This window comes from Miniopterus natalensis, chromosome X, assembly GCF_054644295.1.
Source record: "Miniopterus natalensis isolate mMinNat1 chromosome X, mMinNat1.hap1, whole genome shotgun sequence".
Lineage (NCBI taxonomy): Eukaryota > Metazoa > Chordata > Mammalia > Chiroptera > Miniopteridae > Miniopterus > Miniopterus natalensis.
The window spans coordinates 69,395,099-69,418,324 of record NC_142103.1 but is presented as its reverse complement, the minus strand read 5'-3'; the positions used below and the strand labels follow the sequence as shown (position 1 = coordinate 69,418,324).

At 38.1% G+C, this 23,226-nt stretch overlaps 1 protein-coding gene across 3 annotated transcripts; it reads right to left on the bottom strand.

Annotated features, from left to right (window-relative positions):
* Positions 1 to 317: 317 nt before the first annotated feature.
* VBP1 (VHL binding protein 1) lies at positions 318 to 23,067 on the bottom strand. 3 transcript variants are annotated; one of them, XM_016216926.2, is made up of 6 exons: positions 22,960 to 23,067; positions 13,267 to 13,391; positions 6,612 to 6,678; positions 5,360 to 5,458; positions 2,597 to 2,735; positions 318 to 1,235 (listed from the first exon to the last, which is right to left on the bottom strand). In XM_016216926.2, the coding sequence occupies exons 1-6, from the start codon at positions 23,050 to 23,052 to the stop codon at positions 1,165 to 1,167; spliced, it is 594 nt and encodes a 197-aa protein (XP_016072412.1). In that variant the 5' UTR covers positions 23,053 to 23,067; the 3' UTR covers positions 318 to 1,164. The 3 variants fall into 3 exon arrangements, with proteins under 3 accessions (XP_016072412.1, XP_087669798.1, XP_087669799.1); XM_087813672.1 differs by lacking the exon at positions 22,960 to 23,067 and adding an exon at positions 20,334 to 20,521; XM_087813673.1 differs by lacking the exon at positions 22,960 to 23,067 and adding an exon at positions 20,425 to 20,521.
* Between the last annotated feature and the right edge of the window lie 159 nt (positions 23,068 to 23,226).

Here is a 23,226-nt window from a genome sequence, read left to right as displayed (position 1 = left end):
AGAAACAGACAGGCAGAGAGAGAGAAACATCAATGAGTCATTGACCGGCTGCCTCCTGCACACTCCCTGCTGGGGATGGAGCCCGCAACCCGGGCATGTGCCCTGACCGGGAATCGAACCTCCATCTCCTGGATCATAGGCCAATGCTCAACCGCTGAGCCACGCTGGCTGGGCCTTCCAAAGGGATTTTATGTTTTTCCTACAAACATAAGAAGTTCTTGGGACATGCAAGTTATATATACAAGAAAATAAACTTTACAAATATGTGAAAGGACCCATGTTAACTTTAGAAAGAATAATATGAAAAAGGTGCCATGCCAGTTTTAACTTCAGTTTTAATATCATGAAATACAAGTACAAAACATTGTACAAGTATACTTTTTGCTACATGGAGATGGAATAATACATTTGTGTTTTCACCAGAATCTGTATCACCCACTACTATTCCTATAAGGTTTTGAATAAAAAACACAAGTCTTTTCAACCACTGATTTTAATCTTAATATTCCTGTTCAGCTGCTTTGGAGGACTACAAAATCACCTTAGCCAAGAGTTTTGAGTGGGTAATTTTGTTATTTCATGCTGGCTGAAATCTCCCTTATGCTGGCATTGCAAAGACACTGTGCACTTACAGAGGATAAGAAAAAGTATTGTCTTAATAGCCCTCTTAATATTTAGGAAGGCAAAAGACCATTTCCTGTAAAGTACAGAATATTATAATAAATAACAGCAACAGAGGACCATAAAGCCCCACATGTATTAAAGAAAAGCAAGTTTGCAAATATTCAAGTGAGAGTAACATCAGCTAATAAAGAAGAAGTAAATTGTCCTAAAGTGTCCAGAATTCAGCCTCCATCAGTTTTCAGCCATTTGAACTAAGACTTTTCTTATGAAAAACAAACAATGATGAAAGTAGCATTTAATTTGTTGGAAATGCACCAAAAAAAAAATAAAAATACTGCTAATTCCATAAAATATTTGAAACTAATTTTGTTTTTATAAATAAATAAAATGGTGTTGGTGTTTATTTCTTTTTAAAGTTTTAATTATCATTCTTACTGTTTTAAAAAAAACATTCAAACTAATGTCAACCTTTACAAATAAACTTTGGAATATTTAAAAGAACATGTTTGGAAAACTGAACCACATTTTTCATTGCCAGAATTATGCTTTGTTCTTGGTAGAATCATCTTTGTTTCTTCTTTTTACATCCCAATTATAAACCCTGGCCATATCTGCAAGAACTGTTAAAGAAAATGCAAATGCAATTCTAAAGATAACATATGCAATGACTAAGTACGCACTCACACACTGAATCAAAGACAGAGATCACACATGCAAAATACTGGTGACAAGTAGCGCTGTGAGACATCTTGCTATAATATCATTTGCTAAGAAAATACTGGAACTAAATTCCACCAAAACAAAATCAAGGCCTCAAATCAACAACTGTTTAACACAGCCCGGCCAGCGTGGCTCAGTGGCTGAGCGACAACCTAGGAACCAGGAGGTCACGGTTCGATTCCCAGTCAGGGCACACGCCCGGGTTGCGGAGCCTGCAGGAGGCAGTTGATCAATGAGTCTCTCACTGATGTTTCTATCTCTCCCTCTCCCTTCCTCTCTCTGAAATCAATAAAAACATATTTTTTAAAAAGCAATTGTTTAGCATACATAATCAACTATGGTATTATGTTTATCAAATATGTGCTTGACACTGCCAACAGTTTTAAAGACAGCCCCTCATTCACAAAATTTCAAAGAACATTCAAACCATATCCTGATATGTAATATTTAAATTAGTACAATTTGACTATCAATAATTTTATCTTTTACCTTCCCTTGGGTTCAATAGGACATTCACTCAATTTATTAAGTACCTACATCTTTTCCCTTCCACAAGCATCACCCTGCATAAGCAGCACTCTCACATATCAATTACTTCTTTCATGGACTGTGACTTTGGTGTTATATCCAAAAAGCCATCATGGTATTCAAGGTCAGCTAGGTTTTCTCCTGTTACCTTCTAGGAATTGTACAAATATTTTTCCTCTGGATGAAGTTTTTATATTCAAGTCACACGCCACTCCCACTGTAGGCCTCCAACAGGCCTGACTTCCCTCACCCAAGCACTCAACCCCTGCAGGGTGCTACATGCTGTGAAGAGAAGACAGAAAGTACGGCTTCTACACTCGAAGAGCTCTCATCTGACATGGAAAACAAACAAAGAACGATGTGCAAAGTGCTAAGCAAGCACGCCTGAGAGGATTAGAAGCTGTTAGAAATGTTCCAATGCTTGTGCTTAAATATGAAGGATAAAAAGTAACCCAGGTAAATAGGAGGAACTCATTCTAGGGAGGAGGAACGAAGTGAGGGAAAGTAGAGGGCCTGGCCCTTTTCATCAGGAGAATAACTGCACAGGATTATCTGGGCTCCAGGCGCACTGGGCGAGGGCCAGGGCAGAAGGAAGTCAGTGGCATGAGGTAAGACTGATTGGTCTAAGGATAAGAACATTCTTCTCATTAAAGCAATGCAAGTAAGAATGTTTAAAACATCTTTATCCTTTCCTCCCTTTGTTTCTTTTTTAAAGAAAGGATACTGACTTCGGTGGTAGTAAATTGATCTCGAAGAAAGTCAAGGTCTTCCTCAAGAGAATCGAGATTCTTTGTGGCAGTTGATAAATTCTTTTCCAACAATGCCTGAGCTTCGTCAATATCATATTCAAGCATTACATTAGCCTGAAGAGAGAAAGTCATGACAATTACTAAACATTTACATAGTGCTTTATAGGTTAGAGCAGGGATTGGGCAAAATCCAGCTGGCTGCCTTTTGTCTTAAGTTTGATTAGAATCCAGCTATATCCCCTCACTGCTTTCCTGCCAGTGGCAGGGCTGAGTAGTTGTGACAGAGACCGAGTGGTCTGCAAAACCAAAAATATCTACTCTCTGGCCTTTCATGAATGTTTAATGACTCCTAGGTTAGAGAATATATTTACATACATTAGATCATTTACTCCTCATGACAACCCTGGTGAGGCAAATTATCTTCATCTTTACAGTTAAGAAAACAGGTTCAGAGAGGTCAGATTGCTTATGCTTGCATTGTTAGTAATGGGAGAACTAGGATAAAAACCAGTATGTTTAGATACCAAATCCTATCTTTCTACTAACTCCATCATGACACTAAATAGTATTACATTTGAATCCATTTACAGTGGTACCTCGGTTTTCGAGGTTTTCGACCGTCTCTGTTGACAAACATTTCAGTTTATGAAAGCAGTAACCTGAAAATGCTTCGGTTTTCGAACATGCCTCGGAAGTCGAACATGCCCCACGGCTTCCGCTGAGGGCAAGATCCTGAGGCCCAGCTGTTGGCTGTTGATCCCTCAGTTTCCAAACGTTTCAGAACTCAAACAGTCTTCCAGAACGGATTACATTTGAAAACCGAAGGACCACTGTAAATAGTTGTTTCTGAGCTTAAGATACAGTAATTTAAAAGTTTTCAAATGCATCTACACTTGATCCAATAAGAAAAATAGCTAGCTTTTACTGTCCCCCTCCTACCTCCAACAGACGCTAGGGGTGAAGACAAGGTGACTGTGTCTGGAATTCTGAAGAGCAGGTGTTACTGCCAACACTTGGGGATGCATGCACTGCGGAGGTGGGGAACCAAACCTTTTCCAGCTCTCAACTCCTCCTATGAACTGACTTACCACCAAGCATTTCCTGAACCACTTTCCTCATCTGACAAATGGAATTTAAAAATTACTCAAAGGACTGTTGTAAGGATCAAATGAGACAACATGAAAGTGTTTGGCACAAAGTTGGTGCTACAAAAATACTGGCTGACTGAATAACACAATCCATGATAATTAGAAAAGAGTATAAAAATTCAGATAGGACAAAAAAATATTCAATGAAAAGTACATGTCTCTCTAATCCTAGACTCACAATCTCATTCCTCAGCATCAATTGCTATTGTTTCTTTTACATTTTTTCCCAGAAAATTTCTGTACTTTGGTTACTTTTAACAAGAAAAAATAGAATACATTTTAAAACACTTCACTCATGTCAAAAAATATCAATCATTCCTCAGGAAGTATCCTGTGCCAAGAATTTCTCGTTAGTTGAGTCACTCCACAAACACTGCCTTATCAGCCTCTCCACTTGATGGTCCAATAGGCATTTCAAGACTGTCACCCTGCAAACCTGTTAGTGCTTTGCTGCAATATGAATTACAAATGCTTTTCCTGTTCAGTCTTTTGACTTTGCTTACGACTTCCGACTTCTGTGGCCTAAAAAACCATTCTTATACCAGGGTTACAAAACACATCATCTATGATTTGGCCTAAACTTTGATGGTGTATTTCATGTTAAGTATGTGATCCATGTGGAATTCATCCTGGTGTGAAATATGAGGTAGACTCCAGCCATAATTCTTACCAGAGAATTCCCTGTTGTCCCAGTCTAATTTATGGAATCAACTTATCCCCGCCGGCTGATGGAATGTGGGTGGAAGGAAAGAGCAACCAAGGTGAATGACCCCTAGGAGTGGAGCCACTGGATGAATAGCTGTTCCATTTGCAGAACTAAAGCTAAACAAGTATGGGAATTATGGAATAGAATTAAATGTACAAACTCTGAAAATATTACAACTAACAAAAATCAGGAGGAGGAACTAAGGGATAGAGAAGTGAGTTTCCTTGTACTTAATCTGCCCACCTTTCATTGCACTAGAATGTCTCTCAGGGGTGATTCTACGGAACAGCAGCAAGGGGAAGTCCTCCCGGTAGGGAAAGCTGGGAGCAGTACACTTGACTTTCTACTTTGTATGGGAACTTGTATGATAACAAGACCTATGGACAGCTGTCTAGACGGTCAGGAACGGCTTGGTTAGGGGACTGAGAAGAAGATAGAAAAAATAAAAGACAAGGACTATGAAATCAGCTAAAATTGAAGTGTATGGTTTAAAAACTGAACTCTAATCTCAAGGTTTTTTTGTAATAATCTTTCCCCCCTTAAGTTTAGAGAGCTCTTTCTACAACTTATAAACTCCTATGGGAAAGAAACATTTGTCTGAGGTTCAGCAGTACCTTCTATTTTACTTCTATTGCTCTTCCTTCTGTTACATATAAGAAATAAAGCATTAGCTGAACAGAAGTAGGATTTTGGTCAGTTCTGTTTGGGAGAGATTCGAGCATGTTTTTATGGCAATCTTCATCACACTCCTAATTTCAGTCAGTTTCTAATATGGAACACTTGAATTCCACCCCTTCCTTCAACAGTCAAAGGAAGACAAGCATTTATACAGCTGGGAAAAACAAATGTCAGCCAAGGAAGCTGCAGCTGTTACATTTACTTACCCCCAACCACAGACACACTTTATCGGTAGGAGGAACTGAAGCTTTGCAATACAGATTATCTGCCAGTAAGAATCTGGTCTCCAGTGAATTGGTGGACTCCTTCAAAAAAAATGACAGTACTGTAAACAGGCAAGTTTAATACCAAGGTTATAAAGGGAGAGCTCACAGCTGAACCTAAGCCATTTAAAACAGTACCATCATACAAACTAAGTATAGTTGTAAAAGAAATGAATGCTTGGAGCCAAATGGACATGGATTCTGGCTCAACTGCCCCACTACCTGTGTAAATCTAGCATATCACTTAACCTTTCTGGGTCTCAGGTTCCTCATCTGTAAAATATGGATAATAGTCCCTACACCTCTGAAGGCCATGCGAGCAGAGTTGACACACAGACACACACACACACACAGACACACACACACACACACACACACACAGACACACACACAGACACACACACACATGCGAGCAGAGTTCACACACACACACACACACACACACACACACACACACACGTGCCTGGAACAGAGTAAGCACTAAACAAGAGTTAGCTATTATTATTACTTCATCAGTGCTTCATGCCCAACCAACCAGTTTTCTGAACTCTCTTACCAAGTTCACCACATAAAATAATGTACTAGAAATGCAGTTATTCTACCATCAAGTAATAAATCATATATATTCACACATATAACCTTTTAAATACAATATCTTTACAGATTGCTTTTATTTAATGTGTATTGGATTAAGACTCAGAAGATTCTCAAATCCAGTTCTGCTAGTAACTAGCTAACACTGGGTAAGTGTAACCTTTCTGTAACTGTATCCTCAACTGTGAAATGAGAATCTGAAACATAATTTCTAAGATTCTTTGCAGCTCTGTAAGTCTAGACTCACTCCTTGTTCTTAGGGAGAACAGTAACAACAAAAAATCTTAGATACTGCTGCCTCAAAATAAGACATCTTTTTGTATCTAAAACAGTTTCAAATGGCATTTAAGTTCTACAAATACTACACATAAATAAAATAATGCAAGAAGTATGGGCCCTAGAATTAAACCTGATTTAGGGAGGAAAGCCACAAAACCACATTCATCATGGAAGCACACTATCTATGACATCAGTGCATGTGCTCGAGAAGGCTGGCTGGCTCTTCCCGCACAGATCAAATACCAGTGAGCAGAGTTATGGAAGACCCATCTCTGCTGAAGTATCCTGGTTCACTCACAGTTACAAACAAAAATGCACTTACTTTTTTCTTCTGCATGTATTTTAGAATTTCTAAAGTCTGCTTAATTTCAGGAATCTGACCTTTTAGCCTGTGAATAAGAGAAAAGGTTAACTTAGTATTTTGCAGCAAGAATAAACACCAGGACACAGTCTTACAAGTTTTGCATGTTCTATTGATATGCTCTTGAGGGCTATTTACAAATATAAACTATTTAAAATACTTCATATTTAAGATATTTAATAAAGTTTATTAAAATATCTATATTTCAGATGTTTAAGATATAAATATTTACTAAAAAATTTAGATAGCAAATATTTACAGAATGCCTATTGTAAACAAAGCCCCATTCTGTCAAACATCCCATCATTACTTAACATTTCTAGATCAAACCATATTCCAGAGATGATTCAGAGGTTCCACAACTGATTAGAACTGCATTTTAAATAGATTAACTTTAAAAATAATATGCATTCAAATATTATATTCTAAATTTGAAACCCCTGGAAACCACCAACTCCCTATCCAGTGCTGCATGCAGCTGCTCCTGGCGAGTGCACTCAGTGCACAGACATATACATCATAGTCAGCTCAATGTCAGCAAAGTACAGTGACAGCTTCTCAGTGCTTATGCTTGTCACACTATAAGAAATGTATAATATCACCTGAATGTGTAACACACCACAATATGACACAGTATTATTTTAGTGATTCTTTTAAGCTTTGGATAATTTTTCTTTAACTTTTTAAGTTGATAAATGCTATTTTATTTTCAAGTCAGGTAACAACTGCTCTTAAAATTACAAATGGATCACTGGTTTGAACACAGAAATTTAAGAAAATGATGATGGGCATGATGGGATTAATCATACACAACAGGTAAGCTATATTATAACTTCTAGCAAAACTACAAGCCTAGCACAACTGGACATCCACACACAAAAAAGTGCATCTAGACACAGGCTTTATACACTTCACAAAAATCATGTCAAAATGAATCACAGACCTAAATGTAAAAACACAAAAACTATAAAGCTCCTAGAAGATAAAACAGGAGAAAATCTAGGTGACCTTGAGTGTGGTGATGACTTTTTAGATAAACACCAAAGACACAATCCATGAAAGAAACAATTGATATGCTGAACTTCATTAAAATTAAAAACTTCTGCTCTGCAAAAAACACTGTCAAGAGAATGAAAAGACAAGCCACAGACTAGAAGAAAATCTTTGTTAAAGAAGTACCTATTAGAAGACTATACAAAATATACAAAGAACTCTTAAAACTTAACAGTAAGAAAACAAGCAACTTGTTTTAAAAATGGGCCAAAGACCTTAACAGACACCTTCACCAAAGAAGATACATAGCTAGAAAATAAGCATATGAACAGTTGCTCCACATCATATGTCATCAGGGAAATGCAAATTAAAACAAGAAGGAGATACCACTACACACCTATCAGAATGGCCAAAATCCAGAACACTGACACCAAATGCTGGTGAGGATGCTGCTAGCAACAGGAACTCTAATCAATTGCCATTGGGAATGCAAAATGGTACAGCCACTTTGGAAGACAGTCTAGCAGTTTCTTTCAAAACTAAACATATTCTTTCCATATGATCCAGCAATCACAATCTGTTGGTATTTACCCAAAGGAGTTTAACACTTACATCCACACAAAACCAGCACACAGAGGTTTACAGCAGTTTTATTCACAATGGACAAAACCTGGAAGCAACTAAGATGTCCTTCAGAAGATGGATGTATAAATAAACTGTGATATATCCAACAGTGGAATATTATCAGCACGAAAAAGAAATGGATAATCAGGCCATGAAAAGACATGGAGGAAACTTAAATGCATATTACTAAGTGAATGAGGTCAATCTGAAAAGGCCACACAGGGCATGATTCCAACTACATGACATGCTGGAAAAGACAAAACTATGGAGACAGTAAAAGGATCGTGGTTGCCAGAGTACAGGGGGAAGGGAGGGATGAACAGGCAGAACACAAGACAATTCTTAGGGCAGTAAAACTACTCTATATGAGACTATAATGGTAGACACATGATAACATACATTTGTCAAAACTCATAGAATGTACAGGACAACAGTACACCCTAAAGTAAACTATGGGCTTTAGTTGTTAATAATATACCAATACTGGCTTATCAGTTCTAACAGATAAACCATTCTAGTGGAGGAGGGTGGCAATGGGGGAGGCTATGCCTGTTTCAGGGGCAGGGGGTACATGGGATATTTCTGTATCTTCTGCTCAATTTCGCTATAAGCCAAAAACTATTCTAAAAAAAAAGTCTATTACAAAATAATTTAAACAAAACTACTAGCAACTGATTCCCAAATGAAATCAGCCTCATTGACAAGAAAATAAGACACAAAAATATGCTGAAACACTCCAAGTTACTGAGGAAAGAATAAAACATTTTTTTGTCACTAAGGTTGAGTTCTTTTTTATGATGATTAGAAACTGTCCAAGGCTTTAATGTGTTTTGCATGGGAAAATATGCAAAATAGTTCTGGCAAATCAACATAATTTGTAACAAAACAGACTTAAAAATACAAAAACAAAGCTGTGGTTCTTTCAGAATACACTTAACTAAATATTATTGGAAATCAGTATGTAAATAAAATTTAAATATGATAGTGAAAATGAACTTATTGCATCATATAAAGGAAGTCACAGAATGTGCAAAGGAGGCTAGCAAAGCAAACTTCATTACACCCTATGGTACTAACCTGGCAAGAAATGTGTTGATGAGCCTGCTGCTTAAAAAAGTAGTATCACTATCTGTTAATAGAGTAGAGTGAATAATCTAGAAACACACACTTAGCGTTCTTTTTTTTTTTTACTTAGTTTGAAGGCTAGTGTTCTGTGAACTCTTTACAATTCAATATGGATGTTGTAGATCTCTCAATTTTGCTTATTTTTGTATGATATGCTGACATAGTTAAAAGCCAGAAAGAAGTAGATGTATTCATTTGTAAAGTATCTGATACACACACAAGTATGTTCAGATCACGGTTTTTGACCATGAAAATTATTTCTATGATATGTTTTTGTATGTATAAATATCACATGTAATATATAAATTATTATTCATATTAATGAATCAAGCAGCTGCAGCCCCAGCCAAATTAGGAACCAGACTGCCAAGGTCACTGTGCATGTCCAAGCAATACATCCCTCCCCACCTTTCTCCATCCCAAGAGATAGCAGCTCTGTGCACAGTCCCTTTACCCTTTTTCAAATAGGTTCATCACATTTATGTGTATCTCTAAACAATATATTCTTTACTGGTTCCTTAGCTTTCTACAAATGCTGTATGCATTTTGGGGGATTTGCTTTTTAAACTCATTTAGTTTCCTAGGATTTTTCGTGCATTTTCACGGCTGTGCAATATTCATTCATGAATACAAAACAACTTATCTACTCTCCTGTTAATGGACACTTGGGTCAGTTCTTGGTCTTTGTTATTATATGAAACAGCAGAAATCTCTAGGTCCTGGAAGTGGGTAGGGGAATGAGGGAGCTCAGAAAGGAAGCAGACCAAGTCTTCAATAGGGGAGTAGACTAAGGGAGAACTTTCTGAGTGTTTTTTCTCCTTCTAAATTGCCCTGGGTAAATCACAATACCTAGCCCATAACTGTTACAGGGTGGAAAAATAGTACAATTGGCCAGAGGCAGAGAGAAGGTCAAGGAGGAACTGGTAAGATAAGTACATACTGGCCCTCAGCAGTCTCCACTCCCCACTCCCACACCCAGGGGAGATGACAGTGGAAATAGCCAGGGCAAAGGAACAGAAAGAATACCCAGTTGACCAAGTTACTTGGTTGGGGAGAAGGAGCATTTGTCTAATGGCCATGCCCTAAATTTTAACATCAGCAGCATTCTTCCTACCCCTCCAAACCATGAGGGACTTAAATTACTCCCACCCCCATATACATTACTGGCCAAAAAAATATCCCTGAGAGAATATGAGCTGACAGGGAAAAGAAATGATAACCTGATAAATTCAACTATAATTATTAAAGAAAATAAACTCAACAACCTCTATCCAAACAAACAAAATTAAATACTAAAAGATAACACTATATAGTACATAAAATACCTCAAAGAGAAAAGACAGGATATTGGTAATATGAAGAAGAAACAAGTACACATAATAAGAACCAACCAAAACTATTAGGTATAAAAAATGTGATGGTTGTGCCCGGCTGGGTGTGGTTGAGCAGTTGAGCAGCGACCTAGGATCCAGGAGACCACGGTTTGATTTCCGGTCAGGGCACATGCCCTGGTTGCGGGCTTGAACCCCAGCTGGTGGCGAGCAGGAGGCAGCCAATCAATGACTCTCTCATCATTGATGTCCTATCTCTCTCTCTTCCTCTCGTCCCTTCCTTTCTCTGAAATCAATAAAGATATATATATATATTTTAAAATGTGATGGTTGAAATCTAAAGAACTCATGGATATTTATGTAATTGTCAAAAGACAAATTACATACAAAGTCAGAAGAAGAGAATATGATAAAAAGAAACGGAACACAGAATTGGAAGTGTCAAACATTCATATTAACAGGAAATCCCAGGAAAGGAGGAAAAAAACTTAACAGACAGAAAAAAACAATGGCAATCATAAAATTTCGTTAAAGAAAGATAAAAGGTATATGATTCATGTATTAAAGAGATCATCACAAGAGAATTATGAGACACTAATGAACTTTTACATAGCTGAAGGTCAAGTTAAACATAAATGACAGACTATAAGAAAAGATTTACAACACATGTGAAGAAAAAGGTCCGTATTCAAACTACATAGGGCCATCCGCTGCAAAAAAACTCAATCATGCACAAAAATAGTTTTTGTTGCATAGCTGACATCACAGAAGTGAGGGGAATTCAAGAAAAAATAAAAGAGAAAAAAACTAGAAAAGGCTTTGAGTTAAACAGTGAGAGCGGGAGAAAAGTAGGCACCATGAGGCAGGTACCAATACCAGCTATAGACCTAAATCTGGGCCCCTGATTAGCTTACTCAGGGAGTTTGCATATTAAGCTCAAGAACTTGGAACAGAGCTCAAGTGGTTCAAGGCTGGTATAGGTTCATAGCTCTAAGCAAAAGCAAAAGCAAAACCTCTATGGATAAAGGCAAACCACAAAGGTATACAGTTACAGGAAGCTGACATATATGGTTGCCCCATGAATACATGGTTTTGAACTGTGTGGATCCACTTACACATGGATATTTTTCAATAAATATTGTATATATATTTTCTCTTCCTTATGATTTTAGTATTTTATTTTCTCTAGCTTACTTTACTGTAAAAATACAGTATATAATACATATAACATACAAAACATGTGCTAATCAACTATGTTATCGGTAATGCTTCCACTCAACAGTAGGCTGGCTAATCAGTAAATTTTTGAGTTTTGACTGCGTGGAGGGGGATCTCGACCTCTCTAACCCCTGCATTGCTCAAGGGTCAAACGTAGTTAGTTAAGAAAGAAGTTAAGAAAGATTTCCACATAAACAAATTATAATGAAATAAAGCAAGAGATAACCTTGAAAGTATCTAAAAAGAATAAATTGTTTATGTAAAAAGATAGGCTGGATATAAGAACAATAACCATATGTTGTTTACATGGAACACCCTTAAATATAAATAATAAAAATGTTGAAAGTAAAGGGATTGGAAAAGGTACACCAAGTAACGTTAGCCAAAAGAAAGCTGGAGTCGCTGTAACTATCCAACAAAACAGATTTTAACACAATAAGTATTATTTTATATAGGGTTAAATTCACCAAGAAGATGTAATTCTCAGATTGCATGCACCTAATAAAATAGACTAAAAAACTAAAAAGGCTTTTTAAAGGATAGAAATTGTTTCAGGTTAAGATAGCAAGAGACCAGGACTCCCACCTCTAACCACTCAAATAGCCAGAGAAAGTACACCTCTTTGCTGGAAGGCAGCAGAGAGCTGCTGGGGTGATAGGAACTACAGGGCTAAGATACCGGCAAGGGAAGAAACTGAGAGGTGAGCTGATTTCCTATAGCCACTTTTACCAAATAGTACATGAGGGGATGTTTCTTTTTATAGAAGTATGCCAGCTTATTAATAAATAAAAAAGGAATAACTGAATTAGAACATCATCATCTTATAATTCATAATTCATGGATCTAGGCTTTGAGTATCATAAAAGGGACAACTAAATACTATTTGTCTCTTAATGGAAGAACAATACATAAACTTATGAAGCAGTGTTGCCCCCAAAAAGACTTGATATGATCAAGACTGTAGATCCAACTATCAATTTATAGTAAACACAGAAGACAAAGAAACGCTTGAAAATCCCACAATTGCTTTGAAATTTAGCAACACACTTCTGAATAACCCATGAATTATAGATCTAAATGTGAAAGATAAATCAATAAAGCTTTAAGAATAAAGCACTAAGAGAATATCTTCATGAACTTGGGCTAGGCAAACATTTCTTACAAAGGGTATAAAAAGCACTAATCACTAAGGGAAAAGATTGCTAAATAGGACTTTAATAAAAGGTATTTAGATCAGAGCTGGAATTTGGGGAAAAACTGTCAATTTTCTAAAAGTTTGTCATACAAGGTTATTTTTTTTAAAACTTGGAAATTTCTATAATTACCTCCTTTTCTTCTGAGCAAGGTTAAGTTCCATAAACTTATACTTCTGGTACTGCTCATCCAGCTTCTTTAGTACTGCATCCGCAGTCTCATTCCCAGGCTGTTTCATAAAGGAATCCACATCTTCCTTTAATATCAAAAACAATACATTTCAAATTTTAGAATTCACACATCGAATCTGATTTACTTTTCTAGCTCTTTTTTTGAAACATAAAACAAAATATTTTGTGTTTCATTTTCTCCCAAGGCTTAAGTAACTTTAAAAAGTCAGACCATTTCAGACAGTACACATACATTTTGTAGCTAATTTATTCTTCCTCCACCTTCCTCTTTTTATATATTATTTATTTATGTATAGGGAAAGAATGACCTTGCCTGCTTTCTGCATCCCCCTGGGACCCTAGTAGTAAATATGAAAATTACCAACACATTGCCTAGTAATGTGCCCTAGCCACAAAATAATTCAACAAATTGTATGCCAAAATTATTTATTTTGTTACTTGAATTTTTAACAACAAGTTCTACCATAGAAATCATTTTAAATATGGTCACTGGGTTCCCAAGGTAAGCCACAATATCTCCTTTTAAGTACCAAGTGGTTGAAATAAAGAAAACCTAGAAGGCAAACAGAACAATCTTTTGTACAGGAACAATTAAGCCAAACAGAATCTGTAAAACCAAAAAGCATTTTAAAAACATAGAGAAGGACCAATGAGATCAAGGATGAAATCAAACACTTCATGGAAAGTAACGAAAATGAACAGACAACCACCCAAAATCTATGGGACGTGGCAAAAGCAGTCTTGAGAGGAAAATTCATAGCATTACAAGCCTATCTCAAGAAACAAGAAAAACATTTAATGAACCATCTAACACAACAACAAAAAGAACTAGAACGAGAACAGCAAGAAAAGCCCCGAGGAAGTAGAAGGAAGGAAATAATAAAGATCAGAGCAGAAATTAATGACATAGAGACTAAAAAAACAATACAAAAAAAATCAATGAAACCAAGAGCTGGTTCTTTGAAAAGATAAATAAGATTGATGCACCTTTAGCCAGACTCACTAAGAAACAAAGAGAGAGGACCCAAATAAATAAAATCAGAAATGAAAGAGGCGATATAACTGACCTAGCAGAAATACAAAGGATTGTAAGAAAATACTATGAGCAACTATATGCCAACAAATTGGACAACATGGGGGAAATAGACAAGTTCCTAGAAGCATACAACCTTCCAAAGTTGAATCAAGAAGAGGCAGAAAAAATGAATGGGCCGATAACAACTAATGAAATTGAAGCAGTAATCAAAAAACTCCCAGCACACAAAAGTCCTGGTGAGTTTTACCAAACATTCAAAGAAGAATTAACCCCTATTCTATTCAAACTATTCCAAAAAATTCAAGAGGAGGGAAAACTCCCAAACTCTTTTTATGACGCCAGCATCATGCTAAACCCAAAACCAGATAAAGACACTACAAAGAAAAAAATTACAGGCCAATATCACTGATGAACATAGATGCTAAAATCCTCAACAAAAATGCTAGCAAACTGGATGCAGCAAGACATTAAAAAGATCATACCCCACGAGCACATGGGATTTATTCCAGGGATGCAAGGCTGGTACAACATCCACAAATCAATAATGGTGATACATCACATAAATAAAACAAAGAAAAAAATCATATGATCATGTCAATAGATGCAGAAAAAACATTCGACAAAATCCAGCACCCATTTCTGATAAAAACTCTCAGCAAAGTGGGAATAGAGGGATCATACCTCAACATAATAAAGGCCATATATGACAAACCTACAGCCAACATCATACTCAATAGGCAAAAACTAAATGCATTTCCATTAAAAACAGGAACAAGACAGAAGTGTCCACTTTCACCACCCTTATTCAACATAGTACTGGAAGTCCTAGCCACAGCCATCAGAAAGGAAGAAAATATAAAAGGTATCCAAATTGGAAAGGAAGAAGTAAAACTGTCATTATTTGCAGATGACATGATATTGTACATAGAACACCCTAAAGACTCCATCAAAGTACTACTAGATTTGATAAACGAATTTGGCAAGGTAGCTGGATACAAAAGCAACATCTGGAAATCAATGGCATTCTTATACACCAACAATGAACTCTCAGAGAGAGAAACTAAAAAAGCAATACCATTTACCATTGCAACTAAAAAAATAAGATACCTAGAAATAAACAAAGAATGTAAAAGACCTGTACTCGGAAAACTACGTGACACTGAAAAAAGAAACAGAGGAAGATTTAAACAGGTGGAAGAATATACCATGCTCACGTATAGGAAAAATTAATATCATTAAAATATCCATACTACCCAAAGCAATTTATAGATTCAATGCAATTCCTATTAAAATACCAACAGCATATTTCACAGATCTAGAACAAACATTTCAAAAATTTATATGGAACCAAAAAAGACCCCGAATAGCTGCAGCCATCTTGAGAAAAAAGAACAGAGTGGGAGGGATCACATTACCAGATTTCAAACTGTATTACAAAGCTACTGTAATCAAAACGGCCTGGTATTGGTACAAAACAGGCATATGTATCAACGGAGCAGAACAGAGACCCCAGAAATAGACCCACGCCATTATGGACAGAATATTTGACAAAGGATGCAAGAGCATACAATGGAGTAAAGACAGTCTCTTCAATAAATGGTGCTGGGAAAATTGGACAGATACATGCAAAAAAATGAAACTAGACCACCAACTTTCACCACACACAAAAATAAAATAAAAATGGATAAAAGACTTAAATGTAAGTCATGAAACCATAAAAATCCTGGAAGAAAACATAGGCAGTAAAGTCACAGACATCCCATGTAGTGGAATTTTCACTGATACATCTCCTAGGGCAAGAGAAACAAAAGAAAAAATAAACATATGGGACTACATCCAACTAAAAAGTTTTTGCATAGCAAAAGAAATTAGCCTCAAAATACAAAGGAACCCCACAGTCTGGGAAAACATATTTGCCAAGGATGTATCTGATAAGGGGCTAATTTCCAAAGTGTACAAAGAACTCACACTACTCAGCAAGAGGAAGACAAACAATCCAATTAAGAAATGGGCAAAGGACCTGAATAGACACTTCTCTAAAGAGGACATCCAGATGGCCAAGAGACACATGAGAAAATGCTCAACATCGCTACTCATCACAGAGATGCAAATTAAAACCACAATGAGGTATCACTCCACACCTGTCAGAATGGCTACCATCAACAAACTACTCCTGCTGGTGAGGTTGTGGAAAAAGGGGAACCCTAGTACACTGCTGGTGGGAATGCAGACTGGCGCAACCACTATGGAAAACAGTATGGAGGTTCCTCTAAACATTAAAAGTGGAGCTGCCGTTTGACCCAGTGATTCCACTCCTAGGAATATATCCTAAGAATCCTGAAACATTCATCAGAAAGAATATATGCACCCCTATTTCATAGCAGCACAGTTTACAATAGCTAAGATCTGGAAACAGCCCAAGTGCCCATCAGTAGATGAGTGGATAAAAAAGCTATGGGACATTTACACCATGGAATACTATGCAGCTGTAAAGAAGAAGGATCTCGTACCCTTTGAAACAGTATGGATGGACCTAGAGAAAATTATGCTAAGTGAAATAAGCCAGGCAGAGAAAGAAAAACATCACATGATCTTGCTTATTTGTGGAACCTAAAGAGCTTAGTAAACTGATGAACAGAATAGATTCAATGACATGGAAGCATAGATCAGACTGACGAATGTCAGAAGGATGGAGGAGGGCGGGTGGGTGGAGGGCGAAAGAGTAATTAAAAAATTTATATGTATATATGCACAACCCAAGGACATGGACAATGGTGGGGAGAGGGGCTGGGGGGGGGATTGGACGGGGTGGAATGGGTCATTGGGGAGAAAAAGAGACATCTGTATTATTTTAAACAAAAATAAAATTAAAAAAATAAAAATATAAATAAATAAATAAATAAATAAATAAATAAATAAATAAATAAAAATATAGAGGACTTTCGGGCAGCGTTATTTGGACTCCAGTGACAGCAACAGCCTTGAGGAGCCACCTGCTGAACCCTGGTTGCTGGGGGAGCAGGGAGTCCCAGGCCCTGAGGAGGAACAGCACCCCCTGGAGGAGGCCGCGCAGAGGCAGTAGAACTGCCCATTCCCATCTGGGGCCTCATGGCCGGGGGTCCTGCCCAGGTCTGGGTGACTTCCCATTGTGCCCCCAGAGTAGCTACCCCAGCAGACAGCACCTCAGGAGCCGAAGATGGTGGTGGATTGAGTGGAAGCTAGAATTACACTCTCCCGGGACCAAACTGGAATTACAACTAAAATACAGAAAAACCATCCTGAATAATGAACTGCAACTGAACACTAACTGGAGAGCACCCTCACAACCAAGGACAAAAAGTGCAGATCGCACAGAGACTGGGCTTGGAAAAGCAGACCTTGGTGCACATCTTGGTCGTGTCCAAACACATTTCCCCAGCAGAGGGAACCACAGCTGTGGAGTGGTCCCACAAAGCTTAAGACTGGGAGTCCTAGCAAACCTACCTAATACATAGAAACAAATCCAAACAGGCAGCCAAAATGGGGAGCCAAAAAGCAAGCCCCAAATGAAAGAGCAAAAGAATTCTCTAGAAGAAGAGCTAAATGAAATGGCAAATAAGCATTTAATCAGATATAGAGCTCAGAAGACTAATCATAAGGATGCTTAACAGCATGAGTAAAGAAATGGAAACTATGAAGGAAATTAAGAATTACACAGTAGAAATAAAAAATACATTGGAAGGAATAAAGAGCAGATTAGGGGAAGCTGAGGACTGGATCAGAGAATTAGAAGACAGGGTAGAAAAAAATTACCCAATCAAAGGACCAATAAGAAAAAAGAATTAAAAAACAGGAAGACAGTTTAAGGGAGCTGTGGGACAACATGAAATGTAACAATATGTGCATAATATGAGTACCAGAAGAGGTTGAAAGTAAGCGAGGGTTAGAGAATCTGTTTGAAGAAATAATGGCAGAAAACTTCCCTAACTGGTGAAGGAAAAAGTCACACAAGTTCAGGAGGCACAGACAGTCCCAAGGAAGAAGAATCCAAAGAGGCCCACACCCAGACACATCATAATTAAAATGCCAAAAATTCTAGACAGAGAGAATCTTAAAGGCAGCAAGAGAAAAGCAATCTGTTACTTAGAAAGGAGCTCCCATAAGGCAGTCAGCTGATTTCTCATCAGAAACTCTACAGGCCAGAAGGGAATGGCATGAAGTATTCAAGGTAATGAAAAGCAAGGATCTGAAACCAAGACTACTCTATCCAGCAAGGTTATCATTCAAAATAGATGGTGAAATAAAGAGCTTCCCACTCAAAAAAGGCTAAAGGAGTTTATCACCACCACACCAGCATTGCAAGAAATGTTAAAAGTACTGCTGTAATAAGAAGTTGAAACAGAGAGAATGAGAAATATAGGCACAAAGAAAGAAAATGACAGTAGGTAAGCATCTATCAATAATAACCTTAAATATAAATGGATTAAATGCTCCAATCAAAAGGCATAGGGTAGCTGAATGGATAAGAAAACAAGACCCAAATATATGCTGTCTACAAGAGACTCACCTCAGAATAAAAGACTCACACAGGCTGGGGGGGGGGGGGGGGGGGGAGAAACTTCTGGAGGGCTTTAAAGGAGAGAGCAACATCAATACAGTCATAGTAGAGGACTTTAACACCCCACTGATTTTACTGGATAGATCTTCCAGATAAAAAATCAACAAGGAAACAGTGACTCTAAATGACACATTAGATCACATGGATTTAACTGACATTTACAGAACATTTCACCCCAAAGCTGCAGAGTATGCATTCTCAAGTGCACATGGGACATTCTCAAAGATAGAGCACATGCTAGGACATAAAACAAGTCTCTACAAGTTCAAGAAGATTGAAATCATATCAAGCATCTTCTCGGACATTTACACCATGGAATACTATGCAGCTGTGAAAAAGGATCCCTTACCCTATGAGGCAGCATGGTGGGACCTGGAGAGTATTATGCTAATCGAAATAAGCCATTCAGAGAAAGACAAGTATCACATGATCTTACTCATATGTGGAATTTAATTAATAAAATAAACTGATGAACAAAATAGATCCAGAGACATAGAAGCATGGAACAGACTGATGAATCTCAGAGGGAAGGCAGGGGTGGGTGGGGAGAGATTAACCTAAGAACTTATATCCACATATGCAAAACCCATGGATACAGACAACAGTGTGGTGAAGGCCTGGGAAGAGGGGTGCAGGAGGGAGGGGACCAATGGGGGGGAAAAGGGGACATTTGTAATACTTTCAACAATAAAGATAAATTTTTTTAAAAGTATACTACATTTTTGGTCCTTCATTGTAAGTTAAGCCCAATCATCTTATGGTTTCTGGCATCTCTACATCATCATTCTTATCCATGCTTACTAACCACAAGGGAATGTTTTAGCCAAACAAAGCAAGAAGAAACAGGAAGAGAAACACAGCAAGGGAGTGAACTACGAAGCCATCAAACTAGCAACATAATAAAAGAAATCGTAAAGGTGTAGCTGAGGCAATGGTTGAGCTGTGCACGTAAAACGGAGAAAACATCTCCCTAGAAGGGTCACTGCAGGAAAGAGACATAAGTCCAAGTTTCTAGCACATGGGCATGTTATTAGAGTCTAGCAAGGAGAATTAACTATAGCAGCATAAGACTTGGTTACAAGATGGGGCTGCCTGGTTTGAATCCTGGATTTACCATACACTAGAGGTGTTGACCTCAAGAATATTACTTAACCTCTCTCTTTGCCTCAATTTCCTCATCTGTAAAATGTACCTTTCCTCACAGAGGATTAAATGAGTTACCATGCGTAAAACGCTTAGAAGAGTACATGACAGCTCATAACTGCTGAACAAATATTAGCTATGTTTCTAACACAATGTGCTAAGCGAACAGATGCAAGTGCCAAGAGCTCCATCTTGGAATAGTGCTCAGGAAAAACTGTAGGGGGTTCATACCTGAACTAGATGTTGAGAGACGAAGAGGTCAGAAAATGGACAACAGGAAAAAGGGACAATTCAAGTAGAAAAAGAAAACAAATTACTGCACCACTGGGAATGGGGAAATGGCGAAGTCTGAGTTCTATCCAGTCCAGTATACTGCTTCCCATCATCTCAGAAACTAATATACAGCCAGCCCTCTGCATTCATGGGTTCTGCATCTGTGGATTCAACCAACTGAGATTTAAAAACATTAGAAAAAAATGTTATGCTGTTGCTGATGTGCACTATGTAGTTAGGCCTATAATGGTTGCATCTGTACTGAACATGTAGACTTTTTTCTTGTCATTATTCCCTAAACAACAAAACAACTATTTACATAGCATTTACATTTTATTAGGTATTGCATGTAATCTAGAGATGATTTAAAATATTTGGGAGAATGTGCATGTGCACAGGTTAAATACAAATATTACACCATTTCATAAAAGGGACATGAGCGGCCATGGATTTTATATGGGGGTAGGAGGGTCCTGGAACCAACCCCCCAAGGATACGGTGTCACAACTATATATTAAGCATCGACTTGTAATACTGAAAGCACGTTTTCTGTTTCTCATAGCAGCTCTAAGTAGCATTATCTCTAGTTCAGTTAAAGAAACTGAAGCTCAAAGCAGTAAAATAATATGCTAAAGACTAAGCAGCAATTGGGAAGTAGAGACAGGGTTCAAATTCTGGTCTATTTAGAAGCCAATGTTCTTCCTATGATACCATGCTATTCCCATTAGTTTGGGAACATAAAAATAAATACATGTAACTTGAATGGCTTATTATATCATCTTGGTTGAAATTTTAACTTTTAAAAAACCACATAAAATTTTAGGTAAAAAAGTATTTTAAGACTTTAAAAGCCCTCAAATAAAGTTTAACCTCCTGAAATAGATTTTTAAAGCCAACTCTAGCTGAAGAACATGATGCAGTATTTAAGGCATTATGAAAAATGCAATTAGACTTCTAGTTATGAGTTTATACTATGCCAGGCACTGTGCTAGGACCAGGAGAAAACGCCAGTGAGCAAGATAAATACCTCCCTTTCTTTCCAGGGCATAGCATGTGTAAGTAGAGGCTTTGGAGGCCCACAGATTGCTCAAGTTAAAATCCTGGAAAACTCTTTTACACTCTGTGTGGCTTGGGGCAAATTACTTGAGAGTTCTGTGCCTCAGTTTCATCATTTACAAAATGAAGATGACAGCACCACCTTCTCAAGAGTTATGTAAAAGCATTAGGAAAATACGTGGCACTCAACAAATGTTTTCTCTTGTTACCATTAGCTGGGAGATAAATGTAATGAAACAAATGGCACAGCTCAGGGAGAAAACACAAAATAAAGAATAACTACAAAACTGAACCACCAAATACAAATATGCAATATACAGTGTATATAAAAGTAGTTTAAATAAAAGAAATGGGTGTTTTGAAGGATGTAAGACATGATTAACAAAAAGATAGAGAAAAGGCAATATAAGGTACAACCCAAAAGGTCGAGAAAATTCCATTAAGATTTCATAGTAGCGCCCGGCCGGGGGTGGCTCAGCAGTTGAGCGTCGACCTAGGATCCAGGCGATCAGGGTTCGATTCCCGGTCAGGGCACATGCCCGGGTTGTGGGCTCGATCAATGACTCTCTCATCATTGATGTTTCTATCTCTCTCTCTCTCCCTCTCCTTTCCTCTCTCTAAAATCAATAAAGATATATTTAATAAAATTTTAAAAATTAAAAAAAAAAGATTTTATAGTAGCTTAACCAGAACTGAGTGGGGAAAGATACCATTGGCCTGGAATGCCAGTCAGGTTTTCTCTGTTATTCAAATAGTTTTCAAATACTATTTCTAGAATAGCCTGATGGAAGAAGAAGGTTGAAAGCATCTACTTTTTTCTCTTTGTTTGGACTTGGGTTGATCTCTCTGTTTTGTGAAGCCTCCAAATTGCATTCCATGCCTCCTCTCTCAACTCCACATGATTCATTACTAAGTTGTTACAATAATGTACCCAAAACTAAATACGATTATATTGTGGCTTTATTTAGACACCTAATGACAATCCGTTGCCTACTGGATAAAGCCTCAATTCCTTACCATAACAAACAAGGACTTCACATTCTCACCCTATCCTATTTTCCAACCAGTCTCTTCTTCCATTCTCCAAGGCAATAAAACACTGCATTCTTTCAACAGACTAGGTTTCGTTTCCTATTTTCACACTTTAGAACCAGATGCTCTGCCTAATTTTTGTATCCTAAGTCACCATTTATCTATAGGTCTCTCTAGCATCTAGGCTGAGTCTCAAGCTTCTTACTGCCTCCCCTTTTCCAGGAAGCAGGGGATGAAACCTGGCGTTCGGGAGTGAGGACCGCCCCGCTCCTGAATCCTCCCGCCCCAGGCCTCCAACTCTTCGCGGGCCCTCTGGGACTGCCTTTCCCCACGGCGGGTCCCAGCACAGCTTAGTCTGTACAGGCGCGGTGGGCAAGAGGGGATGGAGCGCTCTCTCCCAGACCTCTTAGCTCAACTCCTTCCCCCAACAGTCAAGGCCAGGGAAGAAGGGATCGCGGCCTAGCATCAAGATGCCTAGCACCTACATGACTCTTACCACAAACACGGCCTCAGGAATCCCTAAGTGGAGCCGCCGCCCGTTCCCTGAAGCCAGCTCTCCCAAGCCACATCCATCTTTTGCAACCGCCATCTTGGGGAAGCGAGCGCGCGCGCGACTAGCTGCCTCGAGCCGCCAGCCGCACGGAGCCCGTGATTGGCTCGCTCACACCTACAGGCCCCTCCCCCTCCCCGTGAGTGCGCGCAGTCGTAGGCAAGCAGGAAGTAACCGCCCCTTCTCCTAGTGGTCCAACCTGTGGGTGCTGAT

Bases quoted from the DNA above. Each gene is read 5' to 3' on its own strand.
- VBP1 (XM_016216926.2), bottom strand. From the start codon at position 23,052: ATGGCGGTTGCAAAAGATGGATGTGGCTTGGGAGAGCTGGCTTCAGGG. The intron at 13,392-22,959 runs GTAAGAGTCATG...TTGATATTAAAG, and splicing joins TTCCTGAGGCCGTGTTTGTG to GAAGATGTGGATTCCTTTAT. The intron at 6,679-13,266 runs GTAATTATAGAA...TCTTATTCACAG, and splicing joins CTTGCTCAGAAGAAAAGGAG to GCTAAAAGGTCAGATTCCTG.